General features: G+C 39.0%; 2 protein-coding genes across 5 annotated transcripts in view; both read right to left on the bottom strand.

Annotated features, from left to right (window-relative positions):
• Positions 1–2,764: 2,764 nt before the first annotated feature.
• Positions 2,765–18,778, bottom strand: part of LOC137297108 (peregrin-like) — a 38,509-nt gene continuing 22,495 nt past the window's right edge. For 2 of the 4 annotated variants that reach the window (XM_067829093.1, XM_067829095.1), the window contains exons 8-16: positions 18,484–18,607; positions 18,183–18,287; positions 17,395–17,502; positions 16,815–17,060; positions 15,924–16,490; positions 14,061–14,222; positions 7,251–7,357; positions 4,831–4,973; positions 2,765–3,639 (exon numbers count right to left, since the gene is read on the bottom strand). In XM_067829093.1, the coding sequence (XP_067685194.1) occupies positions 3,447–3,639; positions 4,831–4,973; positions 7,251–7,357; positions 14,061–14,222; positions 15,924–16,490; positions 16,815–17,060; positions 17,395–17,502; positions 18,183–18,287; positions 18,484–18,607 (1,755 nt within the window). In that variant the 3' untranslated portion in view covers positions 2,765–3,446. The remainder of the gene's footprint in view (positions 3,640–4,830; positions 4,974–7,250; positions 7,358–14,060; positions 14,223–15,923; positions 16,491–16,814; positions 17,061–17,394; positions 17,503–18,182; positions 18,288–18,483; positions 18,608–18,778) is intronic. The other 2 variants (XM_067829094.1, XM_067829096.1) reach the window with 2 other exon arrangements.
• On the bottom strand, positions 9,610–11,087 carry LOC137296406 (uncharacterized). Its single transcript, XM_067828204.1, has 2 exons — positions 11,077–11,087; positions 9,610–10,636 (listed from the first exon to the last, which is right to left on the bottom strand). The coding sequence occupies exons 1-2, from the start codon at positions 11,085–11,087 to the stop codon at positions 9,610–9,612; spliced, it is 1,038 nt and encodes a 345-aa protein (XP_067684305.1).

The following is an 18,778-nucleotide window of genomic DNA, read 5'->3' as shown; positions in this document are numbered from 1 at the left end:
TGCGTGGGCGCGTTGTGTGCTTGAGTGAAATTACGAATTCTCTGAAAGAGTAACCAACAAGAAACGTGACCTTATTCGTTGTGATACTATGGTCATATATTTTGGTGAGTATAATTTAGTCTTAGTAATTCTAAGCATGAGAAGCCAATTTTCAGGAAGGGCTAGTTTTTTCATATAGGATCCCTCGCATATAGGAAGAACACACTAGAGATAACACAGACTAATTTACGAGGTATGGTACTCTTGAGATGGCCCCTCGACATGATCCAATTACACTCGGGTGTAGTAATGGTAACTGACAATCAAGCTCTCACAAATACTGTATTTAGCAATTTACTATCCAAATGGCAAATTGGACTAAACTAACATGCAGCAAATAGGTCAAACAGACCTAGTTCCGAGCAAAACGTGCTCTGGACTGGGCCAGAGGTGTTTGGGTACCTTGGGTTAATCCGGTTTGTGATGAAGCGACATTCATACGATCCTAACAGGTGTTCAAACTGTGTTAGATAGGCAGTTGATCGTGCATGATTGTACAGAGGTTCTGAGGAGTCATGCAGATGACATCGTTGTTGCGGCTTCCAGTGCCCAAACATTCAGCTCGTATCATAGGGCGAACACATTGGTCTAAGAACACACCGACCCAGGGGTAATCCGGATTAGGAACAATTTCACATTCTAGGTGGTGACGATTTAGATTTGTGTAAAATACATTTTCCAAATTAACTGTATTACATTATAGGAACTGAACTACATGTATTAGTTTTACAAGATATTCTTGCATGGTGACAATCACTAGATTTTATGGTCAAGACTCGTTTTTTACTAACAACATTCTTACTGAAATACTGTTAAACACATTCTCATGATACAGCAATAATTGTACAATCGACTCTTATGTTAGCGGGGGCTTCTTGTGGATGTGAGAAAGGTTTTCTCGCATCTGTTTCCTGGAGTTCAAGCAAACGATTTTATTTCTAATAACTTAAAGCAAAATGGTTTTCTTGTACTTTGTAAACAATATGTACGAACATCAAATGGTCCGTTATTAAGAGATTTCAATTCGGGGTGTTTGCGATATGAATCCAATTATTATTCACGTGTGTGGTCGCAGTATATAGAACACAAGTACCTTAACATTTGCACTAGGAGTGACTGGATGTAAAAGTACTAAAGCAAACAGCTATTTTGTTCATGGGGCTAATAACAGTTTGTATAAGCGTGCCAGGCTGTTATTACTTTATATATATGCCGGAAAACAACTGGTTTTATGGCCTCACTAGCACATGACGTGCATACATCCGGCTGAAACCCCATTGGATTCTGGGACGAAAATGATGCCAAAAATCGTTTCCTTGTGGGGAGCTGACCGAAGATGTCTGCACGGATTCAATAATCTGACATGATGACTTCGCTGATTGAGCAGAATGCGTGGGACAGTGCGCAGAACGGACTAAACACCGATTTATCTTGTCCACACTCGAGTCAAAACAGGTTGTCTTTGGAGGGCATTGAAACTGAGCAGCCAGAAGTTAGCAGCAGATTCGTGTTTCGTTTTTCGGTTTTCGAATAACGAATAACGTGCTAGCAGCGGGTTCGTTATTCAGACGCTGTACGTGGAATCTCTTCAGTAGTGCTATCGCATACACTGCAAGTCGTGTTTTGCTATTCGTCTTTCGAATAGCGAATAACATTCTAGCAGCGGGTCGTTATTCAGACACTCCACGTGGAGTATCTATAGTGCTGTCATTTACACCGATACCTTATGCCTCATACCTCATGCTCATTTGGTACACCTGTGAATGGATCACGCAATGTGTTATTACACGAGGTTCGTTATTAGAATAACGAAACACGAACCCGCTGCTAACTTCAGGCTACTTTGAAACTGCTCGTCTGTGTCCCACATTCATCAAGTTCTGGACTAGACACAAACCGGTTTCCTTGCGGCAGTCAGCGAGGGATTTATAGACCCGTGTGACTGATCCTTTAAACTTCAGATGAGAAACTTGCTGACCAGTCGTCACTTAGCTTTTAAAATCTTAAACCTTTGAGCCTTCGTTGTGTGACGATTATATTGCAAGCTGCAGGAACAATTCGACCAGTGTATGCGCGCGTGGAGAAACTTTTGTCCCCAAACCACAACAAATACCCCTGACACTGCCAGGGTCTCCTGTCACTAAACGACAACAATACTATGACTATTGTCTGTTCATTTTGATACCATAACTTAGTGTATCCCTGGAAAGGAAAGATAACTGCCTGAATCCATGGTTGCCAAGCAGCCTCTGCTTGTCCCAGAAAATGGCAAAATGGATGAGGTGGGAAGACCACTGACGCTCTCGACAGCCTGTCATCATAACCTATAATGTTGACAATCCTTCCCTCGAGTTTGTCTGGTCCAGACTGTTACATATAGCCGGAATATTGCTGATTGTGACTGTAGATTACAACTGAAATCCTGTGCAGTTGAGTGGTCTGTTCAAAACACTCGTGAAAGCACCACTTTCATAACACCAAACATCTCTTAGTTTATCTCCAATGGCTTTTGTTTATGATTACAGCTGGAACTGGGCAGTGGGGTAGGCTAGTGGTTGAAGCGTTTGACCCGAGTTTGATTCCACATGGGTACAATTGTGTGTGAGGCCCATTTCTGGTGTGCCCCCATACTGACAGTGCTTAATATTGCCAAAATTGGTGTAATGTAGAGTCAGTCGCTCTCACAGCTTCACAAGGAAAAAAACCAGTTAAAACAGTACGATTGTTAATGATCTTATTCTCATATTTTAATCCTTTAAATAATAAAAGGAACAGCAACCTTTCATGGGCCATATAAACACTGCTATGATAACAGCAAACAACTTGTACAGATTTGTAAATGAAAAGATCTACAATAAAGTTTATCGGTACAGTGCATGCACTGAATGAATGGACCAGGTGAACGATCATCCTGATCAGTCTATGAGTTGATAACAAGTCAATGCCAAGCATAAAACACAGAAGACATTTGATAAAACACAAGTAGTTCACTAACAGATCAATGGTATTTGATATTGTGATAAGGCAATGGTAAACTGATGAACAAATGGATAAAATCTGAATAGAGATGAAAAAGCACTGTAAACGACAACAATACGACAATGACGAGCCCTGATGAAGAGATAAACAGATGCTGAGATGAATTGCTCTTACTGTACAAAAAAAACGGTTGTCAATATTACCACCAGCAAAGTCTTTGATGTGGAAAATGCTTCTTTTAATGGCAGTGAAGAAGCCAAGTCCACTGTATAAAACCACCAGATACTGTCTTCGTAACTAAATATCACACTCTCTCTCTCCTCACGCCGTCTCAACAACCCTCTCTCTCTGTCTCTTTCATTCATTATGACTGGCATAAAAAGTGTACACATTATGTCAACTTGTTCGTCTACATCCTCGTTGGCCTACTAATCCTCAGAGCTTGAATCCCCTGACAAGGGGTTGGGTTCCCCGCTGACACTGCAGCGATGAACAATTGCCTTTTCATATGCTTTCTGGACAGCTTTTCTAACATTTGGCTTCTTGTTCTCCGTCAGCTTAGCTTTGTCCAGGTTGGAGTCAACTCCCAATGGCTCAAGCTTACCACGGGTCAGCCATTGCCTGGAAAGGAAAGTGCAAGTGAGTATTGTTTCAGTCAAAGTTTAACAATATTCCAGCAATGCTGGCAAAGGCAACACTGAAAATGGGCACCACAACATACTCTTAGGGAAATCACTAATTCATATTTCTCTATCATCAACCGAAACTACACAAATTAAGTGGTTTTTTTAAGACATTTTGAAGTTGGATCAGGAGGGAAGGATAACAATGTATGGATAAACCTTTTACTGAACTGAGAGTAACGTTTTAGTCACTTGAAAAAAGTGTTAGAACCTACACCAAATGTCACTCAAGATCTCCATCCACATACTTAATCTACCCTAAGCAAGTATGCGTTGCCTGAAACTTGTCCAGTAGCAGTCCTGCGCTCTCTCATTTTTTTTCCAAAACAGCTAAGACACATTCCATACATTCATGCAGAGTAATACAAAAGAAACTGATGACAGCTCATGACACCAAGGCTTTATTCTGAACAGGTGCCATCTTTTCAAATCCTTTAATTCACCGTTCCTGAAGTGTTACCCACAAGGAAGTGATTGGCACAACTCTCTTCTTGACAGCAGGAATCCTTTGGTGTGTATGCCTACTTCCCAGGGAGCTCAGAATGCACAATGATTTGTAAATATCTTGCATGTGGAGCTGACCTTCTATGGCATAGAAGCCATAGAAGATAAACTAAAAGATGTTTGGTGTTATGAAAGTGGTGCTTTCATGAGTGTTTTGAGTTTTATGTTGTCAGTTGTCAGTACATATAACACTTTAAAATCCAAAACAGTTTCTAGCTCATTAAATCAAGATATAAAGATGAGGTGATCTTCCTGTACTTCAAACTTGAAGCATTAAAAAATGCGACTAAAATCTTGAAAATGTAACCTATGCTGGGTATGCAATTAAGCCTAGAAATGTGAGCAAAAATTGTTGATACGGCCATGAAAATCTTTGATGAAAGATAAAAGAAGCATTTGCACTTGTTGCTTCATAATGACTTAATATAGAACACCATCACTGAATCAAAAACAGTGTATGCTGTCAGTTTGTAGCTTTTCAAGTTTGTCAACAAAATATTCACCAGTCAGCCCTGTTTGAAAGAAAACTGGAGATTCACTGAATAACCGGTCTCATAAACTCTTTCAGGTATTTCCTTCAGGCAATACTTGTATGACTGCCAATAAGAAGTCAAGGTCAACTCACCATGTGCGCTTCGTGTCAAAGAAGAGAACCAGGTACACTGTTTCATCATAGCATTTCTGTAGGTTGAGAACATCCTCAGGAGGGACCGGGATGGGGACACCATTGTGGAAGTAGCCAGTCTTTGGCATCTTGGGATTTATTATCTGATAAAGAAAAGAGAGGATTGAGCTATGCCATGAACAGACTACAGATGATGCCATAGCATGTCCTTTCTAACCACCATAAAAAGGTTTCATAAAGATATTCAAATAAGCCAAGCCTTTTCTACGGACTGTATTTTCAGGTCCTCAAAATTCTGCTTACTCACTGTCACATACAGTAGGTCTTTGAGTATGGTCGTACGCCACTCCTGGCAATATGACAGCAAGATTAACTTTCAGATAAACTTAATACTACATAACTCAAACATCAAATAGAGCACATACATGTTTCAACAGCGATTTTTTTCCTAATTTTTAAAAACCTGAACCATCCAGCAAGATCGGCAACTAGTATGAATGGATTAACAGTTAGATTTAACGATATTATCATTTTACAAGTTTCGAAATTTTACATGACAAGTCTTATGTGAGGATCAAACCCAGCCGTTTAGCACCACTTGTGAATGCATTATCCACAAGGCTGCTCCACCTCCCTTTGACATTGTTGAAAAGGGAACTAACACCAGAAAGCAAAAACTAGCCAACAAAGCACCAACTTTAAACAACAGAGCGCACGGTTATTTCTGCCAGCCAAGAATACAGAATCAGCAGTTAACTTGATGACAATTTCAAAATAAAAAACCAAGCCCCAAAATCATCCCCGACAAACCAAATCACTAAGTACTTCATCATGGATATCCATCAACTTTAAAGAGTACATTCTTCTCTGAAGCTGCAACTAGTTTTCTCTGTCTTGGACACACAGCCAATAAGCTGAGTACAGCAATTATACACAGCATGTTCTGTGGTTGCTAAGGAGTACATGTTCACATACATATTTCATACAACGGAATCTAGTTAACCAAATTGTCTGGTAGACCGGAAAGACTTTAACACACATACCTGCAAAACACATGCAAGAAATGAAACGAGACAAAAATACCCTAAGATGTGGAACAGGAATGAAAAATAAGTTGCTCATCATTTAACAATACAGAGGCCATCAAAATACATTACATTTTGCAGCATAGGGAAAACAGGGGCTGGGCCAGGTCACAGGGTACACACTCAACAGTAGACCAAGGGCTTGTAATGGAGAACTTGTTTGTGAGTGTAACATACAACTCTGAACTAAAGACATGGTTTGTTTATAACCATCCTGACACATACTCAAGTAAAGAAACCACCAACTAACAAAAGTTATGCCAAAAATGTCAGATCACATTACCAGACGTAGTGCAAGCAGGAAACGTAAACAACCATACTTTGTAAATTGCAAAGGAGAGATTATCACCAAATCTTTAATTGTCCCTCTGGGTGGCACTTGTGCTATCTTCAGATCATCTGATCTAATGCAGATTATTGTCTATTCTAGTACCTCAAGTAATTTGAACAAACAGTCTTAGAGGAAGCACAAGCCATTGCTGTATGAGCTCTCAAAGCCAATAGTGAACCTGGTGTAAAAATCAGACAAGGTGGTGTTGACCAGGCCCTTTTGGTCTAGCATTCTAGCAAGGGTGTTTATAATCTGCCCAGTAAGATCAAAGGGAGTATAGGTGATACAAATAATTAGTTTAGAGGTCAGACTACCTTTGTTACAAAATGAGGTGGTGCTGGTGTTTGGGGAAGCCATGCTGTTTGCAGCCTTACAAGGACATTGTACACTACAAATATTCATAGAATTTTGCCAGGAATGTTTTAAAGATTCTTATAGATGTGTTTCGGTGGTTGTTGATGTTTAGAATTTACATCAATGTTATATTCCTATTACATAATAATTGTAATTCTGGACCATGAATATTCACAGAAATTTTGAATTCAAGGTTGACAGACTGAGTGAAATTTGAACTGATCAGTCTCACTGTATCAAATCAGATTTAGTCCAGGCAACCAAGTGGTTGATAGCATAAGCATACATAACATGACAACACAATCTATAACAGATACCAGGGTCCTATTGTATAGAACAATCAAAGCCACGCTTTAATTGTTTTAAGAAGATATCTCACAGACTATTTTTTGAAAACATAATCACATGTTACACACAAACTAGTTCAAGACTTCACTCCAAGCAAATTTACGAGAGTAGGAAATCATTTGGAATAACCCCAGGAAGTGTCCTGTGTCATTCCACTAAACATACTCAAGACCTTAGCTGGTGGATAAAAGCTCATAACAGATGGCTGCCCCAGACATAACATGACCCTGCGGACAGCCCCGGAAACAATGACACGTTATGTAAGTGAATTTAGTTTACAGAAGAATGTTGACAGAACTCACCAGTGCAGGGTACCAGGGATATCCGCGACACTTGGCCCACACCAGGTCAAGGGGCTCAAGGGCAATCACATCATCAGATTCAAAGCTGGGACTTCGTCTGGGCCGGGCTGTTGGGGGAGAAGAAACTCAGAGTCAGGCATGTTGTCAGATTGTGAATATTCCCTTGCAGGGATTTACCTTGAGTCCTGCATTTGAGGGTCTCTTGGACTCAAGGCTGTAATTTTCCAAGGTCCCTGAATGGGGGGTCCCTGACATGTAAATATTGCTATTAATACTGTTGTATTGTGTATCATGATCATCACATTTTCTGCTTCCCTGTGAATGTGTGAATATTCACCGAAAAAGGATGCAGGAATTCGCATCCTGTAAATCCATGCTTACTGTGACTATCTGTAGTCTCTAGGCTCTGTACTCTCTCCTGAATTCAGCTGCAAAGACTCCTATCTTAGGGATGTATATAGCTCTCTTGTTTCCATTATCAAATCAAATGTATGTATGCAGTTTTTACCTGTCGTTTTTTTTAAGTTCATCTATGTGCTATATGACTTCTCCCTGTCTTCACCGTTCGCATGTTAATGAATTCATAATGACCAGCAAAAGAAATACAAGTCTGGCTTTTTGTCACGATTTTAAACAGAAGACATAAACATAAATTCTTATTTCTGTGAGATTTCATTTGTTTTTTGCTGTTCGGTATACTTTGAATGTAACATGAAAACAGGAAGTCTAATTTTGTCTTACACTTCACTTAATTTTCACCAGAATTTACAATCATTAATTTTCAGAAATATTTGTAGAGGTCTTAAACAAAATATCTAAATGCTTAAGACACATGTTTGTACTTTTTTAAATAAAAATTTGAAGTTACATCAACCTGTACTTTTAATCTTCATTTTCATCAAAATTTGTCTTTTTCTGATGATTAAAAAACATCAACAATAAATGTGATTGTCTTGAATGATCTTAATCTGAAATTTATTGATCACAATTTTATTAACAAAGTAAAAGTTCCATTTTTTTCTTTTTTTCGTTTCAACCCTTCATATATTTTCACCCAACCAAACACTAACAAACAGTCAAGTAATGCAACAATCAAAGAACAGAACGATAACACAAGGAACCACTTAATCAAAGTCACAAGACTGGGTAATCTGATAGTTATCTTGATCCCAGGAAGGTCATCCATGTGGGTTATTCTTGTTGATCAGTCAATCAGGACATTGTCTGAACTTTTATTGAACTGAATTCTTTGATTGTGTGTAATATATAAGCCCGACTCAACCATCATCATTATTATCAGAAATCTTATCATACACCTAGTAGTCCCTTTAATATCATCTCCAGTGAAGATCCAGGCCAACTTGCACTGAACAATCTTAGTGCTAAGATGATAACAAGTAACATTCTTCCGTATTGACTTACAACTGTCATACTGCTCTTGTTTCTTCGGGGAACAGGGTGCTGTTTCACAAAGCAATTTTAGCGCTAAGACTGTCATAAGTCTATGTTACAATATAAAAGATACGAGAGTCATAGCAATACGACTGCTTTGTGAAAAACGGCCTCGGGTTCAAAGCACACAAAGTGACCTTAGTGCCAAAATGGTTCTAACTCCATACTTTAACATAGGTTTACAGAAGTCACATTGCCCAGATCTTCCTGTGAAACGGGCTCTGGTCATAATGGCAACAGATAATGAACATAACTGAAAACAACATCAAAAGTCTTCTAATTCAAAAGAGACTGGAAACATGAATAATGCAGGAACATCTGGAGAGAGAAAAGCTTTCTTCATATTCAGGCCCCTAATGTTATCTTTGGATAATTACAGTTCTCAAATTAGTGTAACTTGGTGTCTGACAGACAGTGCTTAATGGTGGCCTATACTTTTCACCTTGTCTGGTAGTACACTTCATTACACTGATAACAGAAAAGGTCTTTTCACTACAGCTGTAGATAGCAAGAGAAGGATGGAGTTGTCAAACTTGCTATTTTTACTAGTAAAGCTATTCATTAGTAGCACCTGGCCACATTAATTGTACACAGTGTTCCAAGTGGCATTGGCATTGGTGTAATCTCTACATGAAACCATGATCGTAATCTTCAGAAGATTTGATAAATTGACTAATCTGTCAGTTTGTTGAAATTCCCCTTTTTCAGGAATCAGCAATAATTAGGCACCATTAGCCAGGTAGAGACTCTTGTTCCCGGAAATTTTCAAACCTGAGTACATGATGTGTACGAAAACTTGAGAACTGTTCCACTACTCAAAGAAGCAAAAATTTAACCCAAGTCTAGGTTAGTTGCAAATGAAACTAAATTCCTTCAATGAACAAATTCAGAAAATATGTAATGAACTCTAACCAAAAAAACCCCCAAATTTCAACATTTTACCACAGCTGGTGACAAAACCTGAGGTAGTGTTACTCGTACAGTTTGCCCTCCCAAGTAGTCGCCCATCTGCCAGAAGAGCTAGCAATGTCTGACTGTTCTTCAAGAGTGGCTGACATTCTGCCTTGGTAGCAGGAGATCCTGTTCTCCATGAACTCAGCTTTTCACTGTCAGAGCTCTCAATCAAGTCTTCATGTACCGCTGATACAATACAGTCTTGGACTGCAATGGCTTCCACAGTGTCTCTTGATGCAGAATTGGTGTCACTCTGATTAATCTCCCCAGCAGAATTATAGTTCTTGTCCCTACTACGCAGCATTGAGTAGTAGTTTGTCCCTTTGCTTCCAGCATTGGTTCGTATCATGACAGGAATGTTACCCCGACACAGTTCTCTCTGTGAAGAACGCTGATGTGTGTATACCTCAAAGAGGTCTGACCCAGTAAAGTCAACACTGGTTACCAGTAGCGTCTTGTGTGTGGCCCTAGTGTGTACTTGTGCACCTCCGACAGAGCTGGAACATGGTTTCTGGGACTCTCTACATCTCTTTCCTGTACTTCTGGTCTCATGTTTATTACCACCCAATTCTCTTCTATGCTCTGCCTCTCTAAATCTTTTGCTGGCACTTCTGGTTTCAAGTTTATCATCACAAAGTTCTCTTTTATACTTTTCCTCTCTACATCTTTTACTCGTATGTCTGCTTTCAACTTTATTACCACCAGAGCCTCTTATATACTGGACCAACTTAATTTCATTCACTTCATTACTTGTATGATCTTGTGATGTGCAGTTTAAGTCAAACCGTACAGACTTCTTTTTAGTCAAGGCTGATTTGGTAGCTGTGCTAGTATAAACCTTTTGATTATAGGATCTGTTTCTTGTTCTTCTGATAAAAAGATCCTCCCCTGTGAGATCTGAGCCTAACTTTGTGCTTTTTTCCTTTCTTTGGGCTGTCAAGACAGATACATTATTTAAGTTGAGCACATCGAACACCTGACTAAGATCAGAACAGGTGTAAGGCTAAGATATCAATACTAAGACTTCATGTCAATAATAATGATCATAATCTTAATTATATCTGGCCTTAGCAGCTGATGTAGCTTCACCAACTTGCTTTAAGGTCATACAAAACTATTTCCAATACCAGTTTAGTTTTACGACCATCATTAAACAAATTTTTAATTCCTAACATATTACAAGAAACTTTTCAAGAGATAACAGACTAATGATGCAAGCGTACAAACCTCTTATTAAATCAACTTCATCAAAGATCAAGATAATATCGCATATAATTATGGATGAAACATCAAATGGTACTTCAAAATCGGTTTTGACATAGTTTTGTTTTTAAAATGCATTTTGTTAATCAGTATTTTTTGTTTATAGATAAAGTGCAACTTATGTCACACAGAAAACTGTCGTTTCACTCTAAATTACAGATGAGGCATCTCAGATAGAAACAAAAATACTGTGTTAGAAGTATGAAGGCTGAACTGAGATGTGTCAACATTTTTTTGAAAACAGTAGAAGTATCTGTACTGAAAGTTTGCTAATGTACAGTTGATCATCAATAAAGACTTGTCATTTCCTGAAAATTTGCATTGGTCAAAATTTTTCTAAAATATAAAAATTCTTTCATTATCGATGAATTTTGAACTTTCAATCACAGGTTGAGTATATTTATACTGCTTTTGGCAGTGATGCCAATCCCAAAGTGTTGCAAATAGTTACAAGGATCAAAATTAGTTTGACCATACAATTAGTAGACAACTAAATACTTCAGATAATGAAGACTGAGAAACGTAATTATAAATATGACACTAACCAAGAGTAAAGCTTTAATTTCACACATCTCCTAAAGAATATTTCCAAATTATCAGCATTACCTTTGTTTTGTTGTTTCTTTTTAGCAAAAATACATCTGATGAACAAAAATGTATGTTTTTGTCTATATATTCAAATTTTAATGAATTTTCTTCAAAATCTCGTAGAGTTTCTTGTGCAATCGTATTGGTGTAGTCTGAGGCTAAAATTCATAGTGATTGGTAAATTTGTAGAGTTTGGCATCATTCCACTCATATCACTTTGGGGAGTCACTGGCAAGACAAGTGAACACTTTTACCACCTCACTGTCCATTTGTACACAGGGGAATCAAATTTATATCATCACGATATGGTCATAAGACTTTCAGACGGATTTGACCTAGTATCTGTGTAGACCAAGTCCTCCTACAATAGAAAGATGGTGTCATACTTGCACTGCTAATAAACTATCCCACTTCCTCTCCAGCTACCACTTTCATGCATGGACTGGAAGTTTAAACCACAACCATGTCTCATTCAGAGTAGTAGCGCATTTCCTTTTCTACTGACTTTCCCCCTCAGATTCAGTCTTATAACTGTGGGCTTCAGAACTATAGATTTGAAGTGAGTGAGTGAGTGTGTGAGTTTAGTTTTACGTCGCACTTAGCAATATTCCAGCTATATGGCGACGGTCTGTAAATAATCGAGTCTGGACCAGACAATCCAGTGATCAACAACATGAGCATTGATCTGCGCAATTGGGAACCGATGACATGTGTCAACCAAGTCAGCTAGTCTGACCACCCGATCCCGTTAGTCGCCTCTTATGACAAGCATAGTCACCTTTTATGGCAAAGATTTGAAGTGACTGTCCCACCAAGTACATATATATCAAAATATCACGGCCAAGACACCTCATATTAGTGATGGGGCAGTGGAGTAGCTGAAGGGTTTAAGTGGCTGCTTGTCATGCCGAAGACCAGGGTTCGATTCCTCTTATGAGTGCAGTGTGTGAAGCCTATTTCTGATGTTCCCCGTTGTGACATTGCTGGAATATTTCTAAAATCAGTATAAAACTACACTCACTCACTCAATGTAGTGATAATGTTAAGCACAGTGATTGTTAAATTGGAAATAAGACTTAGTCTGGGAAAGTGGCAATCCCCCCAAAACATGTAAAAGATCTTATTTTATCAGCGAGTTTACATCACACCTACACTACTCAAAAGAAATAAAAGAACATCTGGCTCTTTGATATCACAATGGTTAATCAGTCATGCTACAACTGATTAACTATTATGAAAGAAACGAGTGTTCTATAATGTCTTTTGAGTAGTATTCAGGGGTGGAAATAACCTATTGTTTGATGTCCCAGTCCAGTGTTGTACGAGTTTTGTTGACAGGCAAGCAAATTTGAATATCACGCTGTACTGGTGTCCAGTTGACTTTCCAATGTTAATTATGATGTTTATTTAAAAAATGAAAAAGAAAAACAGCTGGTACAGTGGAAAAATTATCAGGGCAAGTGACTTTTCATGTGTCACTGTACTGGAGTACACCAGCAATTTCAAAGTTATTTCCAAATGTGACAGCATAATTATACAAGGTGAAAAGTTTATGATGACGCAATTATTCAGAAACTGAGTGAATCACCTTGCCCTAGACTTGTATGGCACTCAAAACATGTTTGTGTTTGTTGCTAAACACTGCCACACACAGTAGTATTCCAGCTATATGATGTCTGTAAACAATCAAGCCTCTACCAGACTCCACAGTTCGATATAAAGACATGCGTCAACCCCGTCAGCAAGAATGACCACCCCATCAAGTAAGTCGCCGATTACGACAAGAAGAGTTGCTGAAGATCAATTCTAAAATGGATCTTCACAATTAGGCATTCATTGCCCAAACTGAGTAGAGGAGACTCTTTGTCTAAGATTAACATATTCTTGGGCTAAATAGATCTTAAGCTACAACCACTTTCACTTCACTTTTTCTATTAGTGTTTTCTGACATGTTCTGGTTTCAGACGTAACGGATCCATAAACATATTCAGGAATGACAATGGATGAATACTAATCAGGCAGGGTTGTGTCAAGCGGATTCCAAGCAAACCAGCAAAAGCCTGCATATTCAGTTTAAAGGACCTGACAACCCTAGTACTTTTCAAGCATATTTCCTTCAATTAATAGGCATCAAGGTTACAAAAATGCATAACATTTATGCACAAGAACATACATGAACAATCTGCACTATTATGATTTGGAACAAAACATCGCACCTTTTTCTCCTTCCTTCGCAAGAGAACACACACTTCATGATTTTAACCACACTTTTTCTATCACCATCAATATATAGAAATACAAAAGTTAATCAATAAAAGTCAGAAAAAGTTGGTAAAAAAGCATGTGTATAAAATGAATGATCTATTTCAAATAAGTTGCTGCAAGATATGGCAGAGCAGAAAGAATGTGTGACAGTTGAAAAACAGGACTGTCTGATATGGAAGTTAATACAAGCCAACAAATAGCATGTCCTACCTCTGCAGTCCAATGGGTTGGCAAGAGAGCATTTAAAGTGCAAGTATCTAAAGTCAAGTAGCTACATAGCCTACGTACCATGCCTACCTGCATGCTGGGCGGAAGAGGATTGAGGAGGGGAGTTGGACGTGCTGTAAGCAGAAGCAGGCGAGCTACCCGACATGCTGTTCCAATTGCCAAGTTCAAGGTCAGGCCCATCTCGTTGCCCGTTGCTGTTCTCAGTCGCGTCAGAATTATCCTCTACACAGCACCAAGGAAAGATGGGAAGCAAGCACAATCAAACCATGCCATTGATTAAGCATGTGCTGGACATACTTCAAACATTGAGATTTTCAGAAAGCCTTATTTCACCCTTCCAAAAGAGTCAAATAAATAATTATTCTGAATACTATTAATTCCGAAAAATGAATGGGATTATCATTTGTTCTTCATTTCTGCCAATGAATAAAGGTATAAAGAAAAGAGACAAATATATTTTTGATCAAAGCTGAAACATATTTTCCCGGATTTAGTCCAGTCTAGTTGGTGTTATATTTTTGGCAAATCCTGATGCCATATACCCTTTTTCCAGTATTTTAATTAGTTTTCATTTGCTGAAGACCCCACTTGACATATAAGACATTAAGGATTTTTGGTGTGTAAAGCCAAATGAACACGCTCTCAAATGATTTTTCAAATTCCGCCATACAAATTCTTCACCCACCAGAAATTCAAATGATTAGTCCCCGATGTTTACAAGTTCAAGGTGTACAATGTTTGATGTGTGACCAGACTGTGTTCAGGTTATGTGAATGTCATAACAAAACAAGCAGGTTAACCAATTATCCAATTAAAAGCGAGTGTGCCACACACGTTACAAAAGCAGTACCGCTGACCACACAACACATAGTGCAGGGAAAAATACGGACAATGTGCAGCTCATTAAGGATAATAATAATAATAAAAACAATGAAAATGAAATGAAGAAACTAAAATTATGTAAAAAGTTATCTGACCTCCATGACACCAAATATATCAATCCCAGATTCAAAGACCAAAAATGTTCCCCTCAAGATCCAACCACATATAGTTAGTTCACCTGACAATAGTTTTTCAACCCAAACCATGAAATTCAAGCTGCCAGTGTAGACTTAGCACAAGATTAGTTTAGAGAGACTTGCAAAGGTTATTGTGCATCATCAGCTTGAAGCCAAAATCATGTTTTATGCAAATGGATTCAAATATTGAAATAACAACAACTCCATGCAACTTTACATTTGTTCATTTCCATGAATAAAAATTACAATATTTAGTGACAGGATCTGAGGCAGCAGAGGCAGCGACTTTCTGCCGAGTTTTACAAAGTCCAGTCTTACTCACAGAACACACATTTTCCCTGCAGCATGGAAAAGTTGAAAATATGAGTATCAGAGTTTGTTTTTCAGAAAGCTTGGCACACTGCTTTTTAGTTAGCAAAATGAATATATGCATGTTTACTTCAAACAGAACCATGAACAAAAAAGCATGTAAAAGCAACAACCAAACAAGTAAATAAGCCAAAAAAAAAACAAAGTGGAGAAAATAGATATGCATAATTTCTAACAGAAATAAATAAATTTTTAAATAATGATTTATATGTAGGAAAACACAAAGCACTGGGTATGATTTGAATTGTTACAAACAGATGGGGTGACAAGAAAAATGGACAATGCACGTGATCATATTGCGGCAAGGACAAACGCCATGCACTACGGTCGATCCAGGCAAGTAACACTGCCCTATGTCAGCTGGCTTCTATAAGGCTTGAGGTCCAAGATAGGCAGTTAATGTAGAGCAAGAGAGCAGGCCTGCCTGCAGAGGTAGCTAGTTGCCACAGTTAGGTAGATAGGAAGGTAGTGGGTAGTGGATAGGCAGGTAGGCAGTGGTAGGCCTGACTCAATGTGCCACAGGTTCAAGTCTCACCTGATCTGCTGTTGTTGGAGGAGCTTGCCGTGGAGCTGTCTGACAGCTCTTCGTCACCACTGCTCAGGTCAGAGGTGCTCTCGGACTCGGAGGAACTGCGGATGTTTCCGACACGGTACACCTGGAAACTTGCTTTAGTTGGGATGTGGCTACTCTCGCTAAGGGAAGGTAATGTTTCAGTCATTGACGTGGCTCTCTTTGGGGGTGAAGGACGACCATCAGAGTGGGAAGCTCCTGTGCTGGCAGATCGCTTCCGTGCCCCTGTAGAAGGGCTAGCCGGCCCGCGGCTACTGGATGATGACTCCAGCACAGGTGACCTAGGAGATACAGGTTCTGGTGGTGGTCTGTTTTTTGGTGGTCGACCAGGGCCTTTTCGGGGCTGTGTAGGCGTGGAAGGTGTAGAAGCATTGGAAGAAGAATTACGGGCTTTTTTACTATTCAACAAAACAGCAGTGCGCCGGTTGACCCCTGATGGAGACGGTGATGGTGTCGTGGTCCCTTTCATATCTGCATGTGACTGGTGGTGGGAGCCCAACTTGCCCGTCTCCGCATTATGCTGCTTGTCCCCTAAAAGCACAAACAAAATATAATTTCTATTGGAACTGAAAGGAATCTCTGCAGAAAGAACATCTCTTTCATTTCAATTCAATCTACCTAAGTTAAACCAATATACACATTATAGCTCACAATAACTCCAAACCATACATACTTATTACACATGAGTAATATTACTTTGTCCTACAATAGTGTATTGTACCTACATGGCTGAAACTACCCTCATCTTCCTGTCTTTAATAAATCCACATCAGTAACAAATCATCACAAAGTCCTTACATGTCTCAAAAAAGTAGAATAGAGTTCTTACGATCTGATCCTAGTAGTACTGCATACCTGCCTGATGTTTAGGTGTGTCTACTTGGTCAGATTCACTCCTTGTACTCTGGGCCCGGTGTCTGCCCCGCCCGCGGCCTCGCCCTGGAGGTCTGCCCGGTGTGCCTCGCCCAGCTGGTTTGGGAGTAGGCTTGTCAGCTAGCTTGTCCTTGAGTGATGGTCGGCCAGGTGTGGAAGTACTGGGGTATCTCATGGGAGAAACTGGCTGACTGTCACACTCTTCTGCTGACGCTGCTTCTGATGATGCTACAGAAACGAATAGCAAAAAAATGGAAATATGAAGAAAAAAATCAAGAACATAACGCACACCGATTGTCAAGTGCATAATGCAGTCAGATGCAGTCTTCTAACAATACAATTTCAAAACTCCAACTGAATACAGATTATTCAACATGATAATTGTTTACAAGGATACGACAAAGTTGATACATTTTTTCAGTGGGATTTGGAAGGTTTCATAGATGATAATTATGACAGGTTCCCGTGTTTAAGGCTACAACAAAGATCAGGCTTCCATTAATACCTGACTGACTTGTAACAGAAGTGATAGTTCAGTAGTAATCAGTAAGGATCAACTCACCTGTTTCATCAGCAGCATCCACTGCACTTTGTCCTTTTTGTAATGCTAACTTTCGCCTCACTTTGAATATTTCCTTCTTAATTCTTTTGGCAAATTTAGACCTTCGACCTGAAAAGAATCAGCATTTGCCACATTAATACATGTATACAAATCTAATGACAGTATACTTGCCAAAAGCAAACTGTCAAGTGACTGTACCTTGACAGAGCTCCCTCAGTTGAAACTTTTAAAGAAAACTAAGTCTGCATTACCAATTCTTCCTGATTAATGCTCCGGGGCATAATGATCATATTTCAAAAACAGAAAGGCACCATGAAATGTAAACTGTGTCCCTTGGCCACAATTAAACAAAATGATATTAAATGAATAGTAATAAAATTTGATAAAACCATCAGGCAAGTCATAAGATTTATTAGGACAGGGGAATTTGAATCTCAGGAAGACTCAAGTAATGAAAAATAGCCATGATGGATAAATATATTGTGGTTCATAAAGATGAAAATCTCAATCCTGGTGAGTCTGGTATATCAGTGATGGATCTTGTGTGTTTACCATTCAATTTTTCACTCAGCCATATTCCAGCTTAAGGATGAAACATATAAAACACTGAGTGAACCAGACAATCCAGTACTGGCATTATGAACAAGGCGCCATCTTTAGGGACCACGCCACAAGGCTGATGCATCACTGCTTACGACACACATAGATTACTGGGTACCTACCTATATCCATTTATTGATCTGAATACCTAAGTCTATTTCTGAACAGACAGAGACAACAAATCCTACCTCCTCTAGGCATGGTATTGGCCACGTCCATCTTGTCCAGAAGTATTCTAAGTTGTTCCTCTAGGGGCATTCCCTCGCGGATGTCCATCTGCATGAATCTGTCAACTGTGGATGAAAATCATACTTAACACCTGACATGTCTTGAGTGTTTATAGAATTTATTGCATTATATCTATGGAGATGGTTTGATTGTAACCCACTTTGAGCAGTATTCCAGAAATATCACAACGGGGGACACCATAAATGGGCTTTTATTTGTGACCCACATGTATATTGTACAGAACTCTTAAAAGATCCTTACTGTCTTCAAGGATGACAGGTTCTTTATCTTGTTTGCTTGGGACGTCCTTGATGTGCATACCAGTCTCCATGTCAAAACCTATTCTTTCTGCCATGCGCCGTGTTGAACGAATTATGCTTCCTCCCTGCAAAGAGATCTCTCATGTATCAACATGCAGTCAGTAATGTATACCAAGAAACACACTGACTAACTCCACAAGGCAAATGATACATATATCTAACAAATCGTAGAAAGATCACATTCCACTAAATCTGAAATACCCAAGTAAACCAACAAAATAGAAGCCTCATAGCAA

The sequence above is a fragment of the Haliotis asinina genome, chromosome 9 (genome assembly GCF_037392515.1).
Source record: "Haliotis asinina isolate JCU_RB_2024 chromosome 9, JCU_Hal_asi_v2, whole genome shotgun sequence".
NCBI classification, from domain to species: Eukaryota; Metazoa; Mollusca; class Gastropoda; order Lepetellida; family Haliotidae; genus Haliotis; species Haliotis asinina.
This window is presented reverse-complemented; position numbering and strand designations above follow the sequence as displayed.